At 39.6% G+C, this 26,069-nt stretch overlaps 2 protein-coding genes across 2 annotated transcripts in view; one reads left to right on the top strand and one right to left on the bottom strand.

Annotated features, from left to right (window-relative positions):
- The window catches only part of kcnq5a (potassium voltage-gated channel, KQT-like subfamily, member 5a), a 157,503-nt gene extending 133,937 nt beyond the window's left edge, over positions 1 to 23,566 (top strand). Inside the window, 6 exon segments of the mRNA XM_051959839.1 lie at positions 875 to 969; positions 972 to 1,115; positions 4,620 to 4,728; positions 11,195 to 11,326; positions 18,491 to 18,617; positions 18,822 to 23,566. Coding sequence (XP_051815799.1) covers positions 875 to 969; positions 972 to 1,115; positions 4,620 to 4,728; positions 11,195 to 11,326; positions 18,491 to 18,617; positions 18,822 to 19,892 — 1,678 coding nt within the window. The 3' untranslated portion in view covers positions 19,893 to 23,566.
- The window catches only part of slc17a5 (solute carrier family 17 member 5), a 950,640-nt gene that overhangs the window by 859,386 nt on the left and 65,185 nt on the right, over positions 1 to 26,069 (bottom strand). The window lies entirely within an intron of this gene.

Raw genomic sequence — 26,069 nt, 5'->3', positions numbered from 1 at the left:
ATGTGTTGGAATCCTGCATCTCTTCCTGCACTGCATGCTGGTTTAGCCGTATAATATTTACTGCAGAGAGTTTTATTGATTTAGAACTTTGTGCATCCACCTCAAAAAAAAAAAAAATGCATTTTGCTTTTTTATTTCCATCAAGTTGCAGATGTTATGAGCTTCAGATAAATCAAAATGATAGAGGAAGACAAAGATGGATGCTAATAAGGAGATTAAATGTATGGTTTTAATAAGAATATCATTATAATAAGGTAAGTAAGTGCATAGGTATGTAATGTAGATTTTAAAAGGAGACTTCAGGATGTTTTGAACCATCTGTAACTATAATTAGGACCAAAACAGAAGCTGTCTGGTCCTGTTTTTCATTTGAACTATCAATAAATATCTTCTTTTAGCATAAAAAGAGCAGTAAAAAGCAGCAGTGTGAGGTTAAAACACTAATACTGAGATTATTAAGGGCTTCTCGCAAATAATGGAGTCTCAAAATGAACATGGTGATGATGTATTAATGTTCCCGTGCCGCACGTATCGCCGTTACAGATCTCATTAAGCGTGTTTTGAAGAAGGGGACTAGATGATCTGGTGAGGGTTTGTTTCGGTGGCTCTGTTCTGGTGTTTTTTTGGGCATGTCAGCTGGATGGATGATGCTTGGTGTAAAGGAAACGACAGATCGCTGCCCCGTGTCTGCGCTCCCCACTCTTCTCGCTGTCTGAGAGGAAATAGGTGTTGACAACATCCCTTTTATTCTCTCTCTTTGTGCCTCTGTGATCCCCAACCTCTGTCACTTCCATCTTTACCTCACCTCTCCCTCTTTCTCACCCTGAATCCCTCCATCCTCGGATGTTTTTCCTCTTTCTGCCTCTATCATCAGTCAGAAGTTGAGTTTTAAGGAGCGTGTTCGGATGGCGAGCCCTCGAGGTCAGAGCATGAAGAGCCGCCAGACGTCCATCAACGACCGCCAGCGCTGTTCCCCGGCAACGAGGTGGTGGGCAGCGGCGAGCTGATGGGCGGGAGTCCGGCGAAGGTCCAGAAGAGCTGGAGCTTCAACGACCGGACCCGGTTCAGGCCGTCGCTGAGGCTGAAGAGCCAGCCTCGCACTGCCGTCCCAGATGGTGAGCCTCAGACTGGAACCAAGCAGCAAAACGCCCGACTAATCACCCTCCTATCAGCACATTTACAGCAGCTTTATTTAGTTCCTTAGACTTCAGTGAACCTCCAGTGGTGCAGACGTTACAAACACATGATGTGCAGCCAAAATTCACACAAATTCTGTTCATATTCTAGTGGAAATCCCAAAGTTTCCAAAGATCCTAAATGTCAATGTGTCATGCTGAATTCAGGAGAAGATGAAGGACAAGACATTTAATATATTTCCATTTGAGGAGATGGTGTGCCAAAAAAAAACATTTTAAAAAGTATTTGGTTTTCCCTCGGTGTAATTATACATTCTGTGAAACACTGGGGCAAACTCAGATAGAATATGAAATGGCATAAAATAGTCTGGGCACCCGTTGGCAAATGAAATAATGTTGATTTTAAAAGTGCAAAGAAGTAAATGTCCTGTGCAGCAAAAACACATTAAATCAAAATATGAATGCTTTTACACAGTGTCTGGAAAAAGTAGGACTTTTTACCGTTTTATTGCTTTTCAACATTGAGTCATGGTCAGTTTAAGTTTTTTTTTTTTTTTACTCTTTCATGTCAAAGTGAAGACAGTTTTCTACAAATAAATACATAAAATTGATTCTTGAGTATTCACTCCTTTAAAGTGATTCAACACAAGTGTAGCCAGTGGGTGTTACGTGAAGCATGGTGGAGGCAGCATCATGATGAAGCATGGTGGTGGCAGCATCATGATATGAAGCACGGTGGAGGCAGCATCATGATGTGAAGCACGGTGGAGGCAGCATCATGATGTGAAGCACGGTGGTGGCAGCATCATAATGTGAAGCACGGTGGTGGCAGCATCATGATATGAAGCACAGTGGTGGCAGCATCATAATGTGAAGCACGGTGGAGGCAGCATCATGATGAAGCATGGTGATGGCAGCATCATGATGTGAAGCATGGTGGAGGCAGCATCATGATGTGAAGCATGGTGGAGGCAGCATCATGATGTGAAGCACGGTGGAGGCAGCATCATGATGAAGCATGGTGATGGCAGCATCATGATGTGAAGCATGGTGGAGGCAGCATCATGATGTGAAGCATGGTGGAGGCAGCATCATGATATGAAGCACAGTGGTGGCAGCATCATAATGTGAAGCACGGTGGAGGCAGCATCATGATGTGAAGCATGGTGGTGGCAGCATTATGATGTGAAGCATTATTTAACGTTTTTATTAATTAGCTGCCATTATTTTGTATAAATCTGGTTTTCCTCCGACATGAAAGAGTTTTTTTGTAAAATGTAAAAAAACAAAGAAATTCTACTGACGAGGACTACATGTTGAAAAGCTATCAAAGTAGAAAACTTCCACGGGGGTGAAAACGTTTTACTGTATTTGACTTTCAGATTTTTAAAATATTGAAACCCTCCATATTCATGGTTTAATTTGGAGGACTTTCCTCTTGTAGAAACCAGATTCTGTTCAGTTTCTTGATTGACTGCATGACATTAGCATCCAGAGTTCACTGATTAGATTGAGTGTAGTGGCTGGCAGCTTGTACTTTTCATCAAATGCTGGTATTTTTTCCCCACTCCAGACATAACTTTGGTGATTGTGGTACAATCACAATCACCAAAGTTTGGAGAACTAACAATGGTTTGACGACTTAACTGTATCTGTATAACCGTTGTTGAAGAAATTTCACTCTTAGTCCTTGGAAGTTTGCTGTAGTGGGGCGTTCATTGGTATTCCAGCATATAGACAGAGGATAGGTAGGGGAGCTGTATGTAAATACAAGGGTTAATAGTGGTTAATTTAGTTGCTAATCAGTAACAGAAGGTAATACAACAAAGAACAAAAGGTGGTTGAATCAAGGGGTCAAGCAGACAGATGCAAATAGCAAAGGTGCAACAACACAAGGTAATGATGGGAATCTGACAGACAGTAGCACATAACAAAAGATGAAAGAAGTGTGGATAACAGTGGGAAATGGAATGAAAGAGAGAAACTAGAAGGGATCTGTGCCTAAAGGTGTGCTATTTTCTTCATAACCCGGGAAATCCTGATTAATGCAAGGTCACATGACTTTTTTTTCCCCAAAATAATCGAGCGGCGTCTAACTTTGTCAGAGGAAGTTTTGTTCATGTTAGATGTGATTATTCTTATTACTGAGAAAATGGCTTTTCATAGTCTTTGCATGTTTCAGAACAGCTTTTTTTTTTAGCTTGTTTCGATTGTTTGACATTTCTGCCAAAGGTTTTCTAAAGCTTAGATTCGGTTTTAAGATTAGCTGCATCCCAATTTTGGCCAAAATGGAGCCAAATATTATGATGGTGACCAAAATGTCACATTTTTTATGACAATTTTGCTGCAGTCAGGCCTCCATACATGCATATTAGATTTTTATTTTTTTTAAATGTTTTGTCATTTTTACATTGAGTATAAAATGGCTTGTACTAGGATTAACCACCAGGACTAATGGGATGCTTTGGAAAGTGGTGATCAGTAGTTAAAAATGTACATGTTTTATGAGGTTAAAGATATCCCAGTATGGTTCTTCTTCAAATTATGTTCTCTAAAATGTCTTTTACACATTTATTTCTCTTATCCAGTTGGAAACGTTTCATTTTTAGAGACTTGCATTTGCATGAAACCACACTTGAAATCTCTGTTTCAACATTTTTACACTGTATTTTGACTTAGAAATCTATGTCTGCACCAAAAAATAGAAGCTGCACTTTTACAAAATATACTTCAATCTGGATCTTTTTTTTAATTTATTCACCAATAAATATGTTCTTTTAGCACTGAAATAACAGTAAAAAGGAGCAATTTAAAATTAAAAAATTCTCTCTAGATACACGATATTTATTTCTCTTGTCCACTTGGATATGTTTCATTTTTAGAGACTTACATTTGCATGAACTCACTCTTGAAATCTCAGTTTCAACATTTTTTCCCTTTAATAGAAGCATAAGTTTATTATGACTTTAAAATCTGTGTCTGCACCAAAAAATAGAAGCTGCACTTTTACAAAATATGCTTCTTAAATGTTCTCCTTTCCTAGCAGTTCCCTGTAAGTCCTACTGGGCAGAAGCAGATGAAATTGCTGACGTTTTAAACAGCACCTCCGCTCCTCCTCGTATTCCCTCGTATCATTTGTTTGATCTGATTTTATAACCTTTAATATGCACTAAATCATTTCTCACTGCGCTTCCCTCTTGCTCTTTCTGTCTGTATCTCCCACTCTCGTAATTATTGGCAGTATCAGGGATATATATATACCCTCTTCTCTCACCTTACATAGCTGAGCTGGCAAAACGCTAAAGATCCCGTCCAAGCCGAACATAAATTCTCGTCTCCTAAAAGCCAGAATAGTATCAGTTTGAAACATTCTTGGAGTCTCCTGTCTGCCGCTATGCAGAAAGTGTTTTATGGGTTTAAAGATTGGAGATGATTTTCCACGGGGCTACATTTATTGATGAATCAACGCTCTGTCTCCCTCAGTGGACGCCGGCATGGCGACGGAGGACTCGTTTGATGAGAGAGGCTGCCATTGTGACGTAACGGTGGAGGATCTGTCGGCCGCCCTCAAAGCTGTCATCAGAGCCGTCAGGTGAGCTGCTGCTGGCATCCAGAGCATCTTTACATCATTTAAGTGCCACACTTAAAACGGTGTACAAATCTATCTGCTGTTTATTCACCATTTAAAGCTTTACAGGAGAATGGTAAAGAGGAAGTCACTGTTATTAAAGCTGATATTAAATCTGAACTGGAGTTCACTATGAGACCTGTTGGAGACGCTCAAGTCGACTAGGAGAAGGTTCTTTGGTCTGATGAGACCATCGGACTAGATGTTAAGCTTGACAGTCACCAAAGACTGCAGATCATCACAAACACACCATCCCCACTGTGAAGCACGGTGGTGGCAGCATCATGATTTGAAGCACGGTGGCAGCAGCATCATGATTGAAGCATGGTGGAGGCAGCATCATGATGAAGCATGGTGGTGGCAGCATCATGATGAAGCATGGTGGTGGCAGCATCATGATGTAAAGCATGGTGGTGGCAGCATCATGATGTGAAGCATGGTGGAGGCAGCATCATGATGTGAAGCATGGTGGTGGCAGCATCATGATGTAAAGCATGGTGGTGGCAGCATCATGATGTGAAGCATGGTGGAGGCAGCATCATGATGTGAAGCATGGTGGAGACAGCATCATGATGTAAAGCATGGTGGAGACAGCATCATGATGTGAAGCATGGAGGTGGCAGCATCATGATGTAAAGCATGGTGGTGGCAGCATCATGATGTGAAGCACGGTGGTGGCAACATTATAATGTGAAGCATGGTGGAGGCAGTATCATGATGTGAAGCATGGTGGTGGCAGCATCATGATGTAAAGCACGGTGGTGGCAGCATCATGATGTGAAGCATGGTGGTGGCAGCATCATGATGAAGCACAGTGGTGGCAGTATCATGATGTGAAGCATGGTGGTGGCAGCATCATGATGAAGCACGGTGGTGGCAGCATCATGATGTGAAGCATGGTGGTGGCAGCATCATGATGTGAAGCATGGTGGTGGCAGCATCACGATGAAGCACGGTGGTGGCAGCATCATGATGAAGCATGGTGGTGGCAGCATCATGATGTGAAGCATGGTGGTAGTCAGTTATTTGTATGTTTTGTTACCTTTGAACAGAACCAGGTTGTTCGTATTAATCATATTTAACAGAATTTCGTTCATTTCCTTGCAGTTCTAATTCTCAGCATATCTTCCAAAACACCAAACTTTGCAGTAAGATTAGTTTTAAATATTTAGATTCCATTTCATGAGTGACTGCAGCCATGAAATGTGAGATGTTTTATGTAAGTCCCTGTGATTGCTGCTGCTTTCTATCTTGACATATTTCGTGGTTCGTTGGAACGTCTAAAGGCCGTCTCATCGATCGTATAATCATCTCCTCTCTTAGGACTTCTCTTCTCACCAGCGTTCATTGATTGTGAAACGTCAGTGACAGCTCTAGAGTTACCCATCGATCGTTGATGTGCTGAACTACCTTCTTCTTTATATTTTATTTATTTATGACCGACTCGCTGTCGATCGTACAATCTTTCCTGTGTTCTGGTCTTCAGAAGTTGAGCTGGTGATCTGATCTCTATTGATCGGTCGGAGCTACAACTTTCTTCAGAGGCTGTTTATGATGTGTGTCTGTTTGTATTGATCAGGGAGGATCATGGATGGGTCAGTGTGCCGGCCTTGAATGATTAAATGTATGAAAGTAGCAGCATTTAATACAGCGGTGTCAAACTCATCTTAGCTCAGATTAGTTCCACATTTAGTCCAGTTTGATCTGAAGTGGACTGGACCAGTAAAATCAGAGCATAATAACCTATAAATAACCACAAATGTTTCCTTTGTTTTAATGGAAAAAAGTGCATTCTGAAAACGTTCACATTTAAAGAAATATCTTTTGACAAAACATCGAGAACAGTCGTACATTTATGAAGAAAAATAAGTTCAATTTCAGCGACATTCATCCTCAGTTTATCATTTCCACATTACAACTTCCAGATCACAGAGTGTCTACAAAGGAACACAACATTTAGTCACCTGGAACTGAACCGGAGAGGATTTTACTTTATGATCAAAATGAGAAAACTAAGACAAAAAAAACAACAAAAACAAGACAAAATATTCCACAAATGAGACACAAAGTGACAAAAAATGAGACAAACAACACGAAAGAAAACACTAAGGAGAAAAAAAATTGACAAAAAAATTAAAAAGCAACAAAAAAATGAACAAACGACACAAACAAGACGATAAGGAAACACATAAATGACCCGAAAGATACACAAATAAAGAATAAAGCAAAACACAAAGTGACAAAAAATAGGACAAAAAAAAGCACAAGTGAGACTAAATTGAGAAACAAAACAACAAAAACATGAGACAGTCATCAACAGTCAGACAAAAACGACAAAATCAGCAAAAGAAGTCAATATATTTCCAAAAATGAGACAGAAAATGACAAAAGCGAGACGCGAAATGACAAATACATGAGAATATATTACAAAAATTAAACTAAATGACAAAAGCAAGAAGCAGAACAAACAACATGAAACAAAACAAAAAGAGACAAAAAATTAGGCAAAAAAGTTACAAAAAATGGACAAATGACAAAAATGAGAAACACAAAATGATACACAAAACAAATAAAGCAAAACACAAAATGACCAAAATAGACAAAAAAAAAGCCACAAGTGAGACAAAAAGGAAATACAGGACGACAAAAAGCAAAAACAAAATGACAAAAACATGAGACGAGCGACAAAAGTCAGACCAAAAAAAAACAAAAAAAGGAAAAGACAAAAAATTTAAAAAAGTGACACAAAATGGCAAAAGAACAATCTAGTATTTTACTTTCTGATCAAACCAACTTGTCATGGTCTAGAAATTATTTTAAATTTATAGTTTTACTAATTTACAATCTGCAGTTAATGTCTTCTCTGGAGTTTTTACACTTTGAGGGCCGGATTGGACCCTCTGTAGGACCACTTTTGGCCCACGGGCCTCATGTTGGACACCCCTGGTCTGATCCGTCCAGCGATGCTTCTTCAAACACATTCTCTGTTTTTCTTCTCTTTCTGTAGCATCTTTCTGTCTTTATCTATACGACCCACCGCTGGGTTAGAGGGGAGTTTTCATGCAGTCCTTGGCAGAGTGTTTTGTGGGTTTTTTGTTTTGTTTTTTTTGAATGAATGTGTGGTGACTTGGAAGTGGTGTGATCTCGCTCTTCAAATGTTTATCCAACCGGCGCCAAATGATTCTCAGTCCAACGCTTCTTCTCATCCTCGCCACGTTTTATTTTTTCTCTCTTTTCATTGTGAGAAAGTAAATTTTCAACCCTCAGAAAACGAGGATTTAGCATCAAGAAATGGTAGATTGGAATGAAAAAAATGATTTTTGGTTCAAGTATGACGTAGTTTAGAGTCATACTGGAACCAGAAGAGTAACTTTAGCTGATATAGAGCAACTTTAGCTACTACAGAGCAACTTTAATGTAGAGCAAGTTTACCTAATATAGAGCAACTTTAACTAATGTAGAGCAACTTTAGCTAATGTAGAGCAACTTTAACTTATATAGCGCAATTTCAATGTCGAGCAACTTTAACTAATGTAGAGCAACTTTAATATAGAACAACTTTAACTAATGTAGAGCAACTGTAGCAAATATAGAGCAACTTCAATATAGAGCAACTTTAAAATAGAGCAACTTCAATATAGAGCAACTTTAGCTAATATAGAGCAACTTCAATGTCGAGCAACTTTAGCTAATGTAGAGCAACTTTAATATAGAACAACTTTAACTAATGTAGAGCAACTGTAGCTAATATAGAGCAACTTCAATATAGAGCAACTTTAATATAGAGCAACTTCAATATAGAGCAACTTTAACTTATATAGAGCAACTTCAATGTAGAGCAACTTTAGCTAGTATAGAGCAACTTTAACTTATATAGAGCAACTTCAATATAGAGCAACTTTACCTAATTTAAAGCAACTTTAACTAATGTAGAGCAACTTTAGCTAATATTGAGCAATTTCAATATTGAGCAACTTTAATATAGAGCAACTTTAGCTAATTTAGAGCAACTTCAGATAAAATATAGCATCTTAACTAATATAGAGCAACTTTAACGAATGAAGAGTATTATTTTTTGTATAATTTTCTGCATGTTAAGAATCCAGATGTGACAATCTTAGTTTTATGTCGCTTTAGCAGTTCTTACCCAGTCAGGAGCTTTTCTTTACTCTATTTATCCATATTTTCAGTATTTCTTTACTGTTGAAATTGTAAAAAAGAAAAAATGCCCAAAGAAAAGCTTTGAATTCGACCATTTTCTTGTAATAATCCGTCAGATGTCACAGTGTCACCGGTATTATCCTCGTCAAAATGAATATTTTACAGCCAGTGAAGCAGCTTATGTTCAGCTGTATCTGTTAAATAATTAACAGAAAATGAGTCATTGGTGTAAAAACCTGGTTCCACTGCCGTCGTCTCCTCACAAATGAAAGATCTGAAATTTTAATCCGAGGTTGGAGCCGAATTCAACATTTGCAGCGTTGCATCTTTTAGTCATCCGTCAATTAATGCTGTTAATTTTACTGCTAATTATGTCGAACATTTCCTCCTCCTCTAGTCGCTCTGATTTAAGCTTTTCATTCTCTCACCGTCTTATCATCGATCTGACCGTGATCCCAGCATACTGTATGTGCTGAACTGTTAGAGATTAAAATAAAAAAAATCTGACGACTTTCTCGGCTCAGACTCTGCCCATCTGGCCACAAAAGTCTTTCCTGTAAACGAGCTGGGCCATCTGCTCGATTACAGTGAATAGAGTGAGATATGTGTCGGCATATTTGTTTCTAATCTACAAGTTTTATTCATTTTCACTTTAAATGTTTAATTATCCTCAGTAATACCATGCACTGGAATGAACTCTAGCTGTATTTTAGTTGAGTTGTATTCATATCTGTCCCTGATTTCATGTTTTTTTCTCAGTAAATTAGATACATTTAAAATCAGCTATAACTGACTGGATAGTGTCACCAATCAATCATTCCGATGGGAACATTATTTAAAAAGCTCATCTGAGTGGATCCTGAAGTAATTGCACGAGAAAATGTGACTTAACTATTAAATAATAAATACTGTTAAAACAATGAAGCCTGGTACCTTAAGTTATATGAAACTTTACTGAACCATGTAACTGAACTGTGCTGAGGGTTTCCAAGTTGTTGAATTAAATGTTTAATTATCCTCAGTAATATCATGCACTGGATTGGACTATTTTAGGGGTTTTTTTGTCTTTCTGATTTGGTTTGTTTTTCTCTTCGGGCTGCACAGTGGGGTAGTGGTTAGCACTTTGGCCTTGCAGCAAGAAGATCCCCGGTTCAAATCCTGGCCTGGGATCTTTCTGCATGGAGTCTGCATGTTCTCCCTGTGCATGCGTGGGTTTTCTCCGGGTACTCTGGCTTCCTCCCACAGTCCAAAAACATGCTGAGGTTAATTGGTTACTCTAAATTGTCTGTGAGTGTGATTGTGTGTCTGTATATGTAGCCCTGTGACAGACTGGTGACCTGTCCAGGGTGTCCCCTGCCTTCACCAGAGTCAGCTGGGATAGACTCCAGCACCCCCCATGACCCCAGTGAGGATAAAGCGGTGTATAGAGAATGTCTGTGTGAGATAGCATTTCCTCAAGTGTTCTTAATTCCCGTGTGTGTGTTTGTTTGTTTTTATATCTCTTGTATTAAGTGCTTTTAATTGTTGCATTGTTTTTATGTAAAGCACTTTGAGCTGCTCCCTGGCATGAAAAGGGCTTTATAAATAAAGATTGATTGATTGATTGATTTTCTCTTCGTACAGTTCAGCTCCAGGGTTCAGTAAAACTTTATATTATAGTTTATGAACCGAGACAGATGTACCAGCTTCAGTCCGTTGCTGCTTCAGTTGTTGTGTAATTTTGTCAGCTTTATGAAGGTTAACATCCAGAGCCGTCCTGCTCCCACCCAGCAGGCCTCCATGGGCAGCCGGAGCCCAGGGCTTTCCCAGGGTGTCAGGTTGAAGGCCGGACACCCTCCCCCTGCCAGGACTGTTATTACAGAGGGTCATCTGTCGCCGGTGTTTCCATTCAGACAGTGAGAAAAACAGGCAGCTGGAGAGGATCCGGAGTCCGACCGAACCCAGAGCCCAGATCTGCTTACCTGCATCAATATTATTCACCCAGCGGTGGCTCGGCTCGCCAACGTGGAGCAGATAGAAGGCTGCACTCGAGTTTCAGAGGCGTTCCTTTTGAGTTGTTACGGATTCGACAAGAGCACCAGGAAACATTGGATTCCCATTAGATACTCCTGAGAGTTTATGTTCTCTTTATTTCACTCAAAAAAGATGAGCGAGGAGCCTCCTGTGGGTTTTCTCAAAGCTGCTGCTTCCATCTAATGGTTGTTTGGCGTCATTACACCTTCAGGTTTCACTGTCTCACCTTATTATTTGTTTTCTGTGTTTTCTGCAGGATCATGAAGTTCCACGTAGCGAAGAAAAAGTTTAAGGAGACGCTGCGTCCGTACGACGTGAAGGACGTCATTGAGCAGTACTCAGCAGGACACCTGGACATGTTGTGTCGCATCAAGAGCCTCCAGACCAGGTGAGGAAACACATAAATACCACATTGCACAACATCTTCATAGTCCTTTTCTACATTTTGAAGCATTCTTTGACCAAACTTTGACCATTTTTGTCTTCTTGACGACCATTTTTACAAATTGCAAGAGTTTAAAGACAAAAATTCCCAAAGAAAAGTCTTAAATTTGACCATTTTTGTGTAATAAAAAAGATAATGCATATTCTTTTCCTTGCCAGCCATTAAATCAGTATTTTATAACCAATGAAGGTGCTTATATTCATTGTTGTGTTACATCCGGAAGCTTCAGACCAGGTGAAGAAACAAATGCCACATAGTCTCATTAAATGTACAAAATCTCCATGTTCCTGCTTTAAAAAATGACCATTTTCTTCATTTTGAAGCATTAATTGACCATATTTTATCTTCATGGTGACCATGTTTACTGATTCCAAGAGTTTAAAAGCAAACATTCCTCAAGAAAAGCTTTAAATTTGAAGAAGAAGAAGAAAAGCTTGTTAAATTGATCTCTTTTGTCTTCATAGTGACATTTTTTACTGACTGAAAGTGCTTCTAGAGGTACCAGAAACAGGTGGTTGTCTTGTCTAAGCTGCACCAAAAGAGACATAGCTCCCATTTATAAAACCTTATATCTCCGTCCACAAAAGCTCAAATTTTTGTCGTCGTTCACTGATTAGAAGTCGAGCGGAGTGGAAATTTTGAGGACGGTTTTGGCTCGTTTTCAGTCCAAATTCTTCAGCAGATTTGTGAGTCAGGATGAATTCACCACTTGGATCCCGAATGAAAGAACCAAAGCAAACAATGGAAACACACCAAAAGCGAGTGACGTCTGTCGGCAGACCGTTGGCTTCTTCTTCTGGGACATTGAGGGAGAAATCAGACACGCTGCTGAGGAGAATCCTGATAGGACTTTCTGAACAAAAGGACCAGAGAAGCTTGAACATCAGTGGACCAAGAGCATTGAAGTATAAGATAAAATGAAACCTAAATAATCCTGAAGGAAAATGAAATGCAGCATCTAAAAATAGAAAAAGGCAATATATAAGTTCAATACATTGCTGAAATAAACTAAATGAGCTAAAACACAGCTGGAATAGAGCAGTTAAAAGTAATACTGTCAATTATACTGAGGAAAAATGATAGTTTTAATTTCATTTAGCTATCTGGAACAATCTAATATGTTACTGTATGATCAAAAAAAGACAAAAAGCAACAAAAACAAGACAAAATATTACAAAAACGAGGCACGAAATGATAAAAAAGACACAAAAATGAGAAAAACAACACAAAACAAAACAAAAAAGACAACAAATTAGACAGAAAAGTTACAAAGCGACAAACAATGGACAAACCAGGAAAACGAGACAAAAGCAGGAAACAGAACTAGACTAAAGTAAACAAACACACAAGCAAGAAAAAAGGAAACATGAAACAGCGAATAAAGCAAAACACAAAATGACAAAAATAAGACAAAAAATACAAGCAAGACAAAAAGGAAACACAAAACTACAAAAAACAGAAACAAAAAGACGAAAACATTAAAGGAATGACAAAAGTTAGACAAAAAAAAACAACAAAAACAGGAGAAAATATTCCAAAAATGAGACACAAAGTGACAGAAAATGACAAGAATGAGACAAACGACACAAAACAAAACAAAGAAGAGACAACAAATTTGACAAAAAAGAAGACAAACAACACAGGCGAGATAAAAAAAAACACAAAATGACAAAAAAACAGAAACAAAACAACAAAAACATGAAACGAACAACAAAAATCCGACAAAAAACAACAAAAACGAGACAAAATATTACAAATATGACACACAAAATGACAAAAGAACAATCTAGTATTTTCCTTTCTGATCCAAACAACTTGTCCTGGTCTACAAATTATTTTAAATTTATAGTTTTACTAATTTACAATCTGCAGTTAATGTCTTCTCTGGAGTTTTTACACTTTGAGGGCGGATTGGACCCTCTGGAGGACCACTTTTAGCCCGCGGGCCTCATGTTGGACACCCCTGCTGTAGAGGTTTTAAATCACTTCACAGAAATCCTTTCAGATGAAACCTTTCACCAGTCAGAGTGTTTCTGTCCATGTGTCCTCCTCTCTCTCTCAGACTAGACACTGTAGTGGGTCCTCCTCCGAGGCCTCTGAGCCGCCGGGCCGAGTCCTTTCCCTCTCCTTCCCTGCAGCTTTATTACAGCCGGACCCGGAGGAAGCAGTCAGCGCTGGGGTTAGAGCTGCCCCGCCCCCGTCCCTGTCCTCGTCCTCCTCACTAACAAACCAAACCGTCATGTCTGGGTCCAGCTGCATGCATTCACTCATGTTTGGCTTTTTAAAGTCAGATTCAAAGATAAGATTTCCCTGAAAATATGAACCAGATTTTATAAAGGTGTAGGAACTAGTGGTGGTTCCAGGTGTGGCTTTAATTTCAGCTCTGATGAATCGTTTATTTCTCCAAATATGCTTCAACACCACTGCAGAGGTCCTTCACAAGCTCAAACACTGGGTTATAATGTGGGTTCAGTTTGTGATCATTCCATCATTATTTATCACGGAAACAGTCACTTATTAATAAAAAATGACTGCATATCACTAAAATATCAACAAAATAACCGTCTGAATTTAACACCAACCACCTTCTAATGAGCTAAACAACAATAAAATGAGCTGATTCAGAAATAGTTTGGATTGTTTTCTTTTTATTAAGATGAGATAATCATGACACATATTTCTTTTTGGCAGAATATCAAATTTCTATATGGAAAATAATAAATTCAATCCCTTTTCACGAAGCTCCCCGTTACAAACACACCTCTACTGGAAGTGTGTTAATTCCAGATCACATGACCTGCTCACTTTGTTTCTTTTTTGGTCGTTTTCAGTCTGTTTGTCACAATTTTAGGTGTTTCTGTGGTCATTTTGCATTTTTTTTGTCGTTATTTTGTGTGTCTCTCATCATTCATCTCTCGTCATTTTCTGACTTTATATGACTTTATCTGTCTCATGGAGTCATTTTGTGTTTTTCTCTGGTCATTTTGTGTCATTTTGTGCGCTTTGGTGGTTGTTTTGTGTGTCTTTGTGATCATTTTTTGTCTTTTTTGGTCATTTTCAGACTGTTTTATGTTCATTTTAGGTATTTTTGTGGTCATTTTGCAGCCCTTTGTGGCTGTTTTCAGTCTGTTTGTCGTCATTTAGTGTGTCAGCGGGTTTGCTGCAATATCTTTAGAAATAACTTTCAATTTCACTTTTACTCAGTTGTATATATAATATTTTAGAAGAATCTTTCTCTAAAATGCCATGTGGTGTTTGGTTATTGTAATTATATGTTGATTTTAGGCCTGAAAACAGCAAAAATGTTAACTATGATACAAAAAGTCCTGCATACTGTGTGCTAATCCTGATTTGAGCCTGGAGACCTCGATTAGTTGGGAGTTGTGGTGTCAAATTTATTCTTCTTAAAAGCCCCAATCTGGAATTTATTCACAGTAGTAAAGTTCCACTTATTCATGAAAATTATAAGCTTTTTTATTTCTAATTTTTTACCTTTAGAATACAATATAATCCACTTTTTTTACTCACTTATACATACATAACTGTATCATGTTTTCCCCTTTGAACTGAAAGCAAATCTGAGTGTGTTGTTTCACTAGAGGGCAGCAAAGTGCAGTTATAACTATTTTTTTTTAAGTTAAAGTTCTTTAAGCTCTTGATATTTTCTGTCATCTGGTGTGTTTTGGTGCTGAATGAATAACTTTACTGTTTGTGAGAAAAACACAGTGCTTGTTTTCTGTAGTTTCTGAGTTTTGGTGTGAAGTGTGTTCAATGATAAAAGCTGTGGATTCATAGAGATGGCTTTAATGCGGCACTTTACATCATCTAATTTGGATTTCAGCTGCATTTCTGTGAAGTCAGTCATTTTTAAAGGGGATTTTTCACACTTCTTGTCCATGAGGGTGATTAAAAACAGCAGAAAAGTGTGTCTAAGATCACGAGAAGTGAGGAAAAGTCCAAAACTGATGCTTCAATTTTGAAGGATTTAATTGATGAGTTTAATTGGCAGTGATTGACAGATATTACCATCCTTCCTCTCTATGCTTCTGTCATTTACTTCCGGTTCATTTGTGCTTCAGACTTCAGAGTGTGTGACTGAGAGAAAGTTCTATCTGACCCGGTGTTTCTCCTTCCTCCAGTGCATCGGGCTCTGGTCCCAGCCTAAGTAGCCGATCCAGGAACGTGTCCTCTCCAGCCCTGCACTATTATTACAGCAACACCAGGAAGAAGCTCTCTGACGCAGGGTTGCTTTAATTTCACTTGATTTAAATTCAGAAAAGAGTAGAATCCAATTAGGTTTCCTGCAGAAGTGTCTCGCTGCAAACAGATGCAAATTATCTGCATTTTAATGAACTTTCTGACAGAAGCAGATGGTTGGAGTTTACACCAGAACATGCAGTGACTACTGGAGGGTTTACACCAGCAGCACACATATTAGATTTTACATATTAAATAGCATTGCACTTCCCACTTTATTTTTATTTTTTTAACCCAGAGCGGGATCATTTTAACACATTAAACTCCACCCACATGGTTTTAAGGTTTTAATTAATCCCGTCTGGCACACAAATGTGTCGTCATACGAGTAGAAAAAGCACACAAACCCACATTAGAGCTCATCTGCAGTTCCAGACTTCTTAATTTTTCCCTTACTGTGTGTGCAGTTGTGAGTGTTTTTGTGATTTAACGTCACTAATTCAGCGTTAAAGAGCAGAGAAGCTCATTTGTCCTGTTAGTTTATCTGGTAATGTGAAAGCAGCACTGTGTGTAGCACATTTTAACGCAAAATTTAAAGTTTTCTTCTATTTTTTTACCTTTTTGAAATGGAAAAAGAAGTTTGTGAATTGAATAAGCAATGATGCACACATTTAATAACCTCAGTGTTGGTGTTTTTTGTATGCAGGAATGTTTGTGTTTACTGAGTTGTATTTGTGAGTCTAATTCTGACATGCAATGCTGAGTTTTACTTGCAGAAAACGCTTAGTTCAGTTCAGTTCCGTAAATTTATTTCAACCTGCACACAGCTCTTTGGACAACAGACATAAAATTATATCTTGGTTTGAAAAGGGGATGGATGAAGCAAAAGCTTTTAAATTTCCAACCCCCCACTCACCATCACCGAAACATTACAATACAACAATACAAGAAAAAAACAAAAAACAACTAACTACAGAGATAACATGCAAAGACAGACGGGCCCATCATCACTGACTCTAACCCCCACCCAACTCATCATCAACATCAACATCACCATCATCATCATCATCGAATGTGTGTAAGCACTTTCCAGTGCCCGCACACATCCACACAGCCAAAGGCATCAGTCTCTATGTTGCAAATATTTCAACATGACATTCCTTTTAAATGCTTTTTTAAACTGATTAATATTTTTGCAAGTTCTATCATCTTCTGTAAGTTTGTTCCATAATTGAACTCCACGAACAGAAATACACATTGATTTTAAAGTACTTCTCACTTTTGGTTGATAAAGCATGTTAGTTCCTCTCAAATAATAAGAATGATGGATATTTCTATCATGAAAAAGACTTTGTATATTTGCAGGAAGAGAGTTTCTAGATGCCTTAAACATTATTTGTGCTGTTTTAAAATCGACCAGATCATATAGTTTCAGATTAGACAATTTTAGAAAAAGAGGATTAGTATGGTCATAATACTGTACACCATGCACAACTCTTATTGCCCGCTTTTGTAATACAATTAGAGGAAGTAAACTGGTTTTATAACAATTACCCCAGACTTCAACACAGTAATTTAGATATGACATTACAAATGAATTATATAAAATAAGTAGTGCACCATGATTAAGAGCATGACTAGCTCTCCTCATAATGCCAACACATTTGGCAACTTTTGTTTGCAAATAACTAATATGTGGTTTCCATGATATCTTTTCATCAATTACAACACCTAAAAATACATTTTGTTTCACTCTCTCAATAGTGATGTTGTCAATAATAATTTGTACAGGTATATTATGTCTTTTTTGACCAAATGACATAAGTTTTGTCTATTCAAGGATAATTTATTGTCATTAAACCACTTCTTTAGTTTAACTAATTCAACCGTTATCTGCACCAAAAGTTGTTTCATATCATGCCCTGAACATATTATATTTGTATCATCTGCAAAAAGTACAAATTTAAACAATTTGGATATTTTAACCATGTCATTAATATACATTATGAATAAAGTGGGACCCAGTATTGATCCTTGTGGAACCCCGCATGTTACATTCCTATACCCTGATTTATTTTGGTCCATATGTACATATTGAAGTCTCTCAGTCAAATAACTTTGTAACCATTGTTTGACTATTCCTCTGATGCCGTAGCTCTCCATTTTTTTAATTAAGATTTGATGATCGACGGTGTCGAATGCTTTTTGTAAATCTATAAAAATTCCTACGACAAATTTATTAGCATCCATACAAGTTGAGATTTCCTCCATTAAATCAATTAAGGCAAGAGATGTTGACCTACCTTTTCTAAATCCATATTGACTTTCAGATAATAAATTACATTTATCAATAAAATTACGCAATCTTTTGTCAAATAATTTTTCTAGTATTTTGGAGAACTGCGGCAACAGAGATACAGGGCGATAGTTGTAAAAACTGTGTTTATCACCAGATTTATACATCGGAATAATTTTCGCAATTTTCATACTGGATGGGAATTGACCACTTTGAAAAGATAAGTTACAAATATACGTAAATGGTTCAATAATTTCTTCCACTACCCTTTTAATAGTTTTCATGGCAATATCGTTGGCATCAACGCGATTTCTTGTTTAGATTATGTAAGTTTATATTCAAGTTTTAAAGCTTGTAAAACTCAAACTGTGGTAAATTGAACCGCTGCATGTAGTTTTTCTTTATTATTGAAAAACGTACACTTTTGGTGTGTTTTTGTCTTTGTTTTTGTGGTGTTACACTCAATACATGTGTGTGTTTTACTAACGTCCCACTGTTGCTTTAGGTTTTGTTTTCTGACGCTGGATAACCTGAAATGAAGCTCGGATGCCTGCTTATATTACAGCGTTGTTATTTTTCCAGTGTAATAACGTCGCTATGTGTGTGTACATCAGGGTGGATCAGATTCTGGGAAAAGGCCAGATTCCCGTGGATAAGAAAATGAGGGACAAACTGCACCCAGATGGAGACTCTCTGGAGGGCATGAGCATGCTGGGACGCGTATGTAAGGTGGAGAGACAGGTGTGTTGAGAAAAGAAAAACTGCATCAGCACGACTGTTTGGAAATGCATTTGCACAATTTTATTAGCTAATAAAGTTGATGATGTATCTGGACGGAGCTGATCTGGGCTCTTAACCAAACCAGTGACTCAGGAGTTAGTTTGCCAAGAGAAATCTCTGCAGTAAGAACGCTCTCACTCTTCTGTGATTCTCTGCTCTTTCCAGGTAACTTCCATCGAGTCAAAGTTGGACTCTTTGCTGGACGTTTACCGCCAAGTCCTGCAGAAGGGCCCGTCGGCGCTCACCCTGTCCTCCCTGCCCCTGTTTGAGCTGGACAACCATCAGCACCACAGCTCCAGCTACCAGACCTCCATCATCGGCAGGGACCTCCCCTCCCCTCAGGGCGGAGACCCGGTGCGAGGCGGAGGAGACAACAACGCCGGCATGCACCGCTCCCTCAGCGCCAACCCCAGAGGCCTGAGGCTCATCCTGGCGCCCGCCGACGACGACGGTCCTCCAGACTCAGCGCCTCCATCCTACCCTCCATCCACAGCCTCGCTCTCCCCGTCGCCCCTCCTGCCCCCCGACAGCCCCTACCCCACCCTGATCACCCCCAATAGTAACTCCAAAAAAGCACATTTCCCCGACCTGCCGCCACCGCCTCCCTCCACCGGGAGCTTCACCCTCCAGCTGCCCCCCATGGTGCACCCGTCTCACCTCCGATGCCCTCCCGAACCCGTCCGAGACGACCTGCCAGATGAGGTGGTGGCGGAGGAGGGCAGCCTGGGCCCCGCTGTTGTCGTGGGATGCAGCGTGGACCAGAAGGGGGACGGCGAGGTGGGCTCTGTCCGGGGAAGGGTGCAGCTGCGGGAGAAGGCGAGCTCGAAAGCTGAGGGGGTCTGGAGGAGGCACATGAGCCTGGAGGTGAACCCCCTGCTGCTCCTCTCATCCAGCCCAGAGGGGAGGCCTTCGGACTGGGAGGGCGGTCTTGGGAAATCCCTGTCGGCTCATAACCTCAGCCAGCCTGTGACCAACCGTGCCCCCGGTCTGTCCTCTGCGCTCAACAACAGCAGCAGCAGCAACGGTAGCGACCGTGGAAACGCCCACGGTCACCTGGGCAACTGGGACGGAACAGAACTCTTCATTAGCGAGCCGACGGCAGAACATTTCAACTTCTTGTCCCCAGGACCCAGCAGCAGCCCCTCGGACCTTCTACAGACTGTGGAGGAGGCCGTGCTGCACCCGAAGGGAAACTCAGAGTTCCTCAGCCAGTCCTCACACATCCAGCTGGCATAACCACACACACCCATCCACACACTGTATGTACACACCACGGTGGGAGAAGCCACTTTTTAACGTATTTCTACCAGGCACCGCACGGATTATGTTGCAAATTTTACAATTAGAACAACTTTGTATATGGACAAACACTGTTTTGATATTTTGTCTAACATGAGTACGTTCATTTGCATTTTATTACACGATATATGAAATGACTGCAGCCTACAGAGCAAAAGAATGTATAGAAACTAGCATGCAAGTGGCCATATTCATGTAAGACAAAATATACAACACACAAAGAAGGAGAAAAGGTAATTTTATTGACTTTATACACAAAGGGTTACGCTTTTCAGATTCAGTAATATAAAGTGCAAAAAAAAAGCAGGTTGATTGAAAAAGAGCTTTATTTGAAATGAAGAAGAATAAAGAAATGCTGAATCAGTTTCTGAGCCTGCAGTCGGACTCCTGTGTAGTGTAAATGCAAATTAAATCAACTTTCTTTTCAAAATAAATTACAGAAAAAGAGCATTTCCACTGAGTCTGGACTCAAACCAAAGAACCGAATTTGGACTGGAGTCCAACTTCTCACAGCAGAAATGACAGGAAACCAGAAAAAATTGTGCATTTTTTTCCATAACTGCGACTAGTTGCGATTTCTGAAAGTCAAAGCATTGAAAAACCTCATCGAGCCCGCTGCAAATCAACTTCTTTGTGCTACAACACACAAAGAAACACACATACAAGCATCAACCACCACTACAAAAAGCCAACTTAGCAACGAGCTGAGACGTTCTAAAGACTTATTTTTCATACAATTGCTTGCATTCAGAGACTTTCTTGGAAGAAGAGGAGAGTCACTCAGTTCCACTTATTCAGTGTCTTTCTTTGGCAACGTAAAATGTCATCTTTTCACTCATGCTGTCATACACATCACTGCATGGACGGTAGGATGATAACTGGGCGAGGTCAAACCCTCAGCATGTTTTCAGACCACAGACGTGTCATTCTGTTCATTTCACTGCAGAAGTGCTAGTTTAGGCTGACACGGTTGCTTAATCTGTCAGCAACGCAGGAAAAAACGTCCCATCAGCAGTCCCTTTACCACCCCCTGCTCGGTTCTGGACGGCAGCCTGGCCAGTTGGGTGTCTGAATGCTGAATCGCCGTATTAAGGGGGCTTCCTCTGCCGAGCATGAGAAGCTGCATGTCAAAGCGGTGGAGAACAGCCGGCCTGGATGATCTAATGCATGTTTAAAAAAAACGTCGCCTCCAAACCTTTAATGAAGCGGTACGAACAAAATCTGCCTATATGAAGATTATTATATTATTCTAATTTGAACTAAATTGATAGTAGTTGAAACCTTTATGGCCAGTTATATGGACAGCCCACTTAATATTAAATTTTCTAACAAGCATACATCATTTCATGTTACTGTTTAGGATTTTTTTTTTGACAAACCCTTTCTTTTTCATGCACCATGTGTATCAGAGTTTATTGCAGGCTGCTGGACGGGCATCATTCCCTCCACCTGGTCTGGAACAGCAACAATTAAGCAAAATGTGCCATCAGCAGATACCATTTATACCATATTCACCTGCGGAGACCATAATAATCCTATACTGCACATGCACTGTTGTTGATCCAGTATGCATGTCTTTACTTTAACCACATATGCTGAAAAGGTCAGCGTTTAACCCTCCTGTTGAAAATACTGTTTTCTTGTCTGAAAAAAATCCAAAAATTCAGCAAAAAAATTCCCCAAATTTCTGAAAATTTGTAAAACCTTCAGAAAGAAAACTCAAATAAGTCCTTAAAATTCTATTTTTTAAAAAATCTCCCAAATTTGATCAGAAAATTCTTGTAAATATTTTCGAAAAATGAGTAAAAAAAAAATTCTTTAAAACATTCACACAAAAAATCAACCAAAATCCAGCAAAATTTGCTGGATTTTGGTTGATTTTTTTTATGAATGTTCTTAAGAAGCATTTTCAACATTTTTTTCCCACTGAAAAATGTTCAAAAATTTCTTAAAAATGTGGACATCAGAAGTTTCACTGTGGAAAATATGTTTTTTTTTTTCACATTTTCAAACTTTAAAACGGGTCAATTTTAGCCCACAGGACAACATGAGGGTTAATATATTCACATCGTAAAATACAAGAAAATAATCTCAATACAGTCCTCACTACTTCTGCATTTTCGGCCGGAAACAAATAAAAATATCATGTGAGATTTGATTACATGTGGCCCCCTTTACTTTTTCTGCAGCCTTGCAAAAGGGTCATTTATAATTTACCAGGATTTTGAATGTTCATGCACGTCCTTTTCATTCAATTCAATACATAACCACATTAAATATAGTTTTGTCCATTTTCAAACTAGGCTGATTTTTTTTGTTTTGTTTTGACAGATATTGCAATTTGATCTGCAATTAAAGTCAGGCTTCAGTTTGGTTTTCACTGTGAGACTATTTGAAAAGCTGATGGGGCATTAGAGCACGAGATACCACCAGAAGCATGACTCTCATACATGTAAAACCTCTGACAGGCCAGTTTAAATGCCGAGTCGCACTTGTATGTCCTAAATTGCGATCTTTCTGATGTGCTAAATGCATTGTTTCAAATTCTGATTAAATGTTCGGCGCCAATTCAAATGTTTCCACTGACAGGTTTATTGAAAAGTGTTTGTGCTGCAAGCGTCTTAACTGCCATTGTCTCCATTGCTTTCCTGCTCGTAGATGGCGACCGCTCTTAAATGAGAATTATGCACAAAACCACGTCAGCCATCTTAATTTTTGTCAGCCGTTTGTTTTGTTATGCAGTCGCAGCAGTCTTAAAAAATGTATCCTAATGTGCTAATGACGTCCCTTATTCGTCTCTACTGTTTTCACTTATACTCCCCGGTGAATAAGGCTTAGCAAATTAACATTCTGTAGGTGATTCTAACAAATATTATCCTCTAACAAATGACAGCTGTTAACACTTGTAGATGGATTTAAAATAAATATTCTTTAGCCCGTGCAGGCGTAGTTCTGCTATGATGAAATGTATTATCGTCATGAAAGCACAGCGGTTTCTGGTGAGCTGAGGAGCCTGAAAATGTGACACGGTAGTTTAATGCTTAATATTGGAATAGATTTGTTGTAGTTCTTGAGTTTTGCTAAATATCAAAAGAGGCCAACCAAAACTGTCCGGTACTTTGGAGCACGACATCAAACACATACTGAACGAACTTAAAAGCCCACAAACTCCCAGCCAGTTGGGCAAGGAGATGGATTATTGCCCCATAGAACATGCTCATTATTGCAATCTGTAAATTGCTTAAGGGTGCCTTTCTTGCATATGAAAAGCCTTTTGTTTTTTTCTTTCACAGAGCTATAAAGGCCTCATTTGCCTACAGCCTATAACATACTGTATAGTTGAAGTAAAACTGCTCATTTTGATTTGAGCATCCGGTTCATTTAGGTCATGTAGCTTTAGCCACAGACTTTATAATGGCTTTGATGGCTAATAATACCATTTCTCTACTGCTTGAACAGTAATTTATTACACAACTGGCCTTAAAGCTTGATAATGTTAACATTATTATTACTTTGGAATTAATTTATTAAAGTGCACATTATGTTCTCTGGATGAGAAATGTAAAAATAATTTTATTATTCATTAATAAAGTATGAATTAACTAAACTGTTTGTCTTTTTTGTCAACATGATCCGTCAATTTACATTCAGTGACTACAGGTTTTCTGGTAGAATGTTTTTTAACCACATACATCAAAGTAGTTTTGATCGATCACAAAATGTTTACACTGATTTTGAAGCTATTTAAAAATTCATATTTTTGTTATTAATAAGTGTTTTGACAGTATAAAAAGCATCTGTTTTATATGTAAGCAAAAAAAATCTGTGCATGTTTTAATTAAAGTGTGTTTGTTTCCGAAAACCACTGTGAAGAGCTGTGGGAACAAGTGCATTTGTTAATACTGACCAAGAACCAGCAGACAAATGACTGGATGTTTGTGTCGAACGTAGCCTCAGCAGACAACATGACTACTTGAAGATGCTTCTTCTGTCATCCAAGAGGTTTCTTCATTTCAAACTTACCTGTGAAGCATAATCTCCAGGAGCACATGTCGCAACACAACAGAGTCAACGACTCAGGACAAAACTTAGCAAGTCAACTTGCATTCAGAAGATAAGGAACACTCATTTGAGGACAGAATAATTCACATTTTGAATAGAGAGAACAGATAGTTTGAGGGGCGAGTGAACAAAATTGGAATTTCTAAACAGAGGAGTGGATCTGTAGCACACTTATCAGGTACTTAGAATGCAGTCTTGAGCTCCTTGTTTTGCCACGAGAGTCTTCACTGTATATATCTAATTCACATTGTTAATTTCAAATTTCAAAGTCCGCCCTAATGTGCTTTTTTTTCCCCATACTGACCGGCTTGGATAGTCTCAACGAGTGTCCCATAACATACTAGAGATGAAGGGGAAAATGGGACAGGTAAATTTCAAGCTTGTTATTTAAGTTACTTAGCAACACACCTGTTAACGTTCGTTTGAAACGGTTATCAACATTAACAGACTGAACTGGACTTAATAACAGGAGTGCATATAATTTTAGTAAATTATTCTGGTGAGTACCAGCTGCGCTGGGTATGTAAATCGGGCCATCCAGCTGCGGTGCAGTCATGAGGTGATGGGGCAAAGGCCCAGCAAAGCCCCACCAGTCCTCATCACCTCAGCCATGGCAGAACCTGTGGCAGCAGCTGTCTCTCCTCCGGAAGGCGACAGAAGGAAGAAATGGAGAGAGGCTGACATGCGGGAGTTTTTGAGGGACGTGGAGGAGCGAGAGGAGGAAAGAGAAAGGAGAGGGAGGAGGAACAAGAGAGGAGAGCAGAGCAGAGAGAGGAGGAACGAGAGAGGAGAGCAGAGCAGAGAGAGGAGGAACGAAAGAGGAGAGCAGAGCAGAGAGAGGAGGAACGAGAGAGGAGAGCAGAGCAGAGAGAGGAGGAACGAGAGAGGAGAGCAGAGCAGAGAGAGGAGGAACGAGAGAGGAGAGCAGAGCAGAGAGAGGAGGAACGAAAGAGGAGAGCAGAGCAGAGAGAGGAGGAACGAGAGAGGAGAGCAGAGCAGAGAGAGGAGGAACGAAAGAGGAGAGCAGAGCAGAGAGAGGAGGAACGAGAGAGGAGAGCAGAGCAGAGAGAGGAGGAACGAGAGAGGAGAGCAGAGCAGAGAGAGGAGGAACGAAAGAGGAGAGCAGAGCAGAGAGAGGAGGAACGAGAGAGGAGAGCAGAGCAGAGAGAGGAGGAACGAGAGAGGAGAGCAGAGCAGAGAGAGGAGGAACGAAAGAGGAGAGCAGAGCAGAGAGAGGAGGAACGAGAGAGGAGAGCAGAGCAGAGAGAGGAGGAACGAGAGAGGAGAGCAGAGCAGAGAGAGGAGGAACGAGAGAGGAGAGCAGAGCAGAGAGAGGAGGAACGAGAGAGGAGAGCAGAGCAGAGAGAGGAGGAACGAAAGAGGAGAGCAGAGCAGAGAGAGGAGGAACGAGAGAGGAGAGCAGAGCAGAGAGAGGAGGAACGAGAGAGGAGAGCAGAGCAGAGAGAGGAGGAACGAGAGAGGAGAGCAGAGCAGAGAGAGGAGGAACGAAAGAGGAGAGCAGAGCAGAGAGAGGAGGAACGAGAGAGGAGAGCAGAGCAGAGAGAGGAGGAACGAAAGAGGAGAGCAGAGCAGAGAGAGGAGGAACGAGAGAGGAGAGCAGAGCAGAGAGAGAACAGAAGACGAGCAGAAGAGAGAAGAGGAAGAGAGAGAGTGGAGAGAATGGATGGAGAGTCGGGCCAGGGAGGAGAGGAGAGAGGCGAGAGAGACGGAAAGCAGAGCAAGGGAGCAACGTTTGTTGGGGATTTTAGAATCATTTTTAAAAGAAATAATGTGTTGTTCATTTATAGTTAATTTTTGTAGTTCATGTTCTTTTGGTTCTGTTTATTTAAAAAAAATGTATCAAATCTTGTTTGGTTCAGTTTTTTTTAATATTATATACAGCATCTCAATGTAGGTTTTAAAAAAAGAAAAAACATAGAAATAGGCAAACTATTTACAAAGAATGTGATAAATTTAGAATGTGAGAAAACTATTTACATGTGTTGACCAGAGTTGTGTTTAACTATATTAACAATAATCATGTTCTTGCAG

This window comes from Acanthochromis polyacanthus, chromosome 15 (genome assembly GCF_021347895.1).
Source record: "Acanthochromis polyacanthus isolate Apoly-LR-REF ecotype Palm Island chromosome 15, KAUST_Apoly_ChrSc, whole genome shotgun sequence".
Lineage (NCBI taxonomy): Eukaryota > Metazoa > Chordata > Actinopteri > Pomacentridae > Acanthochromis > Acanthochromis polyacanthus.
Note: the sequence above shows the minus strand (reverse complement) of the source record. Positions and strands in the feature narration are given on the sequence as shown.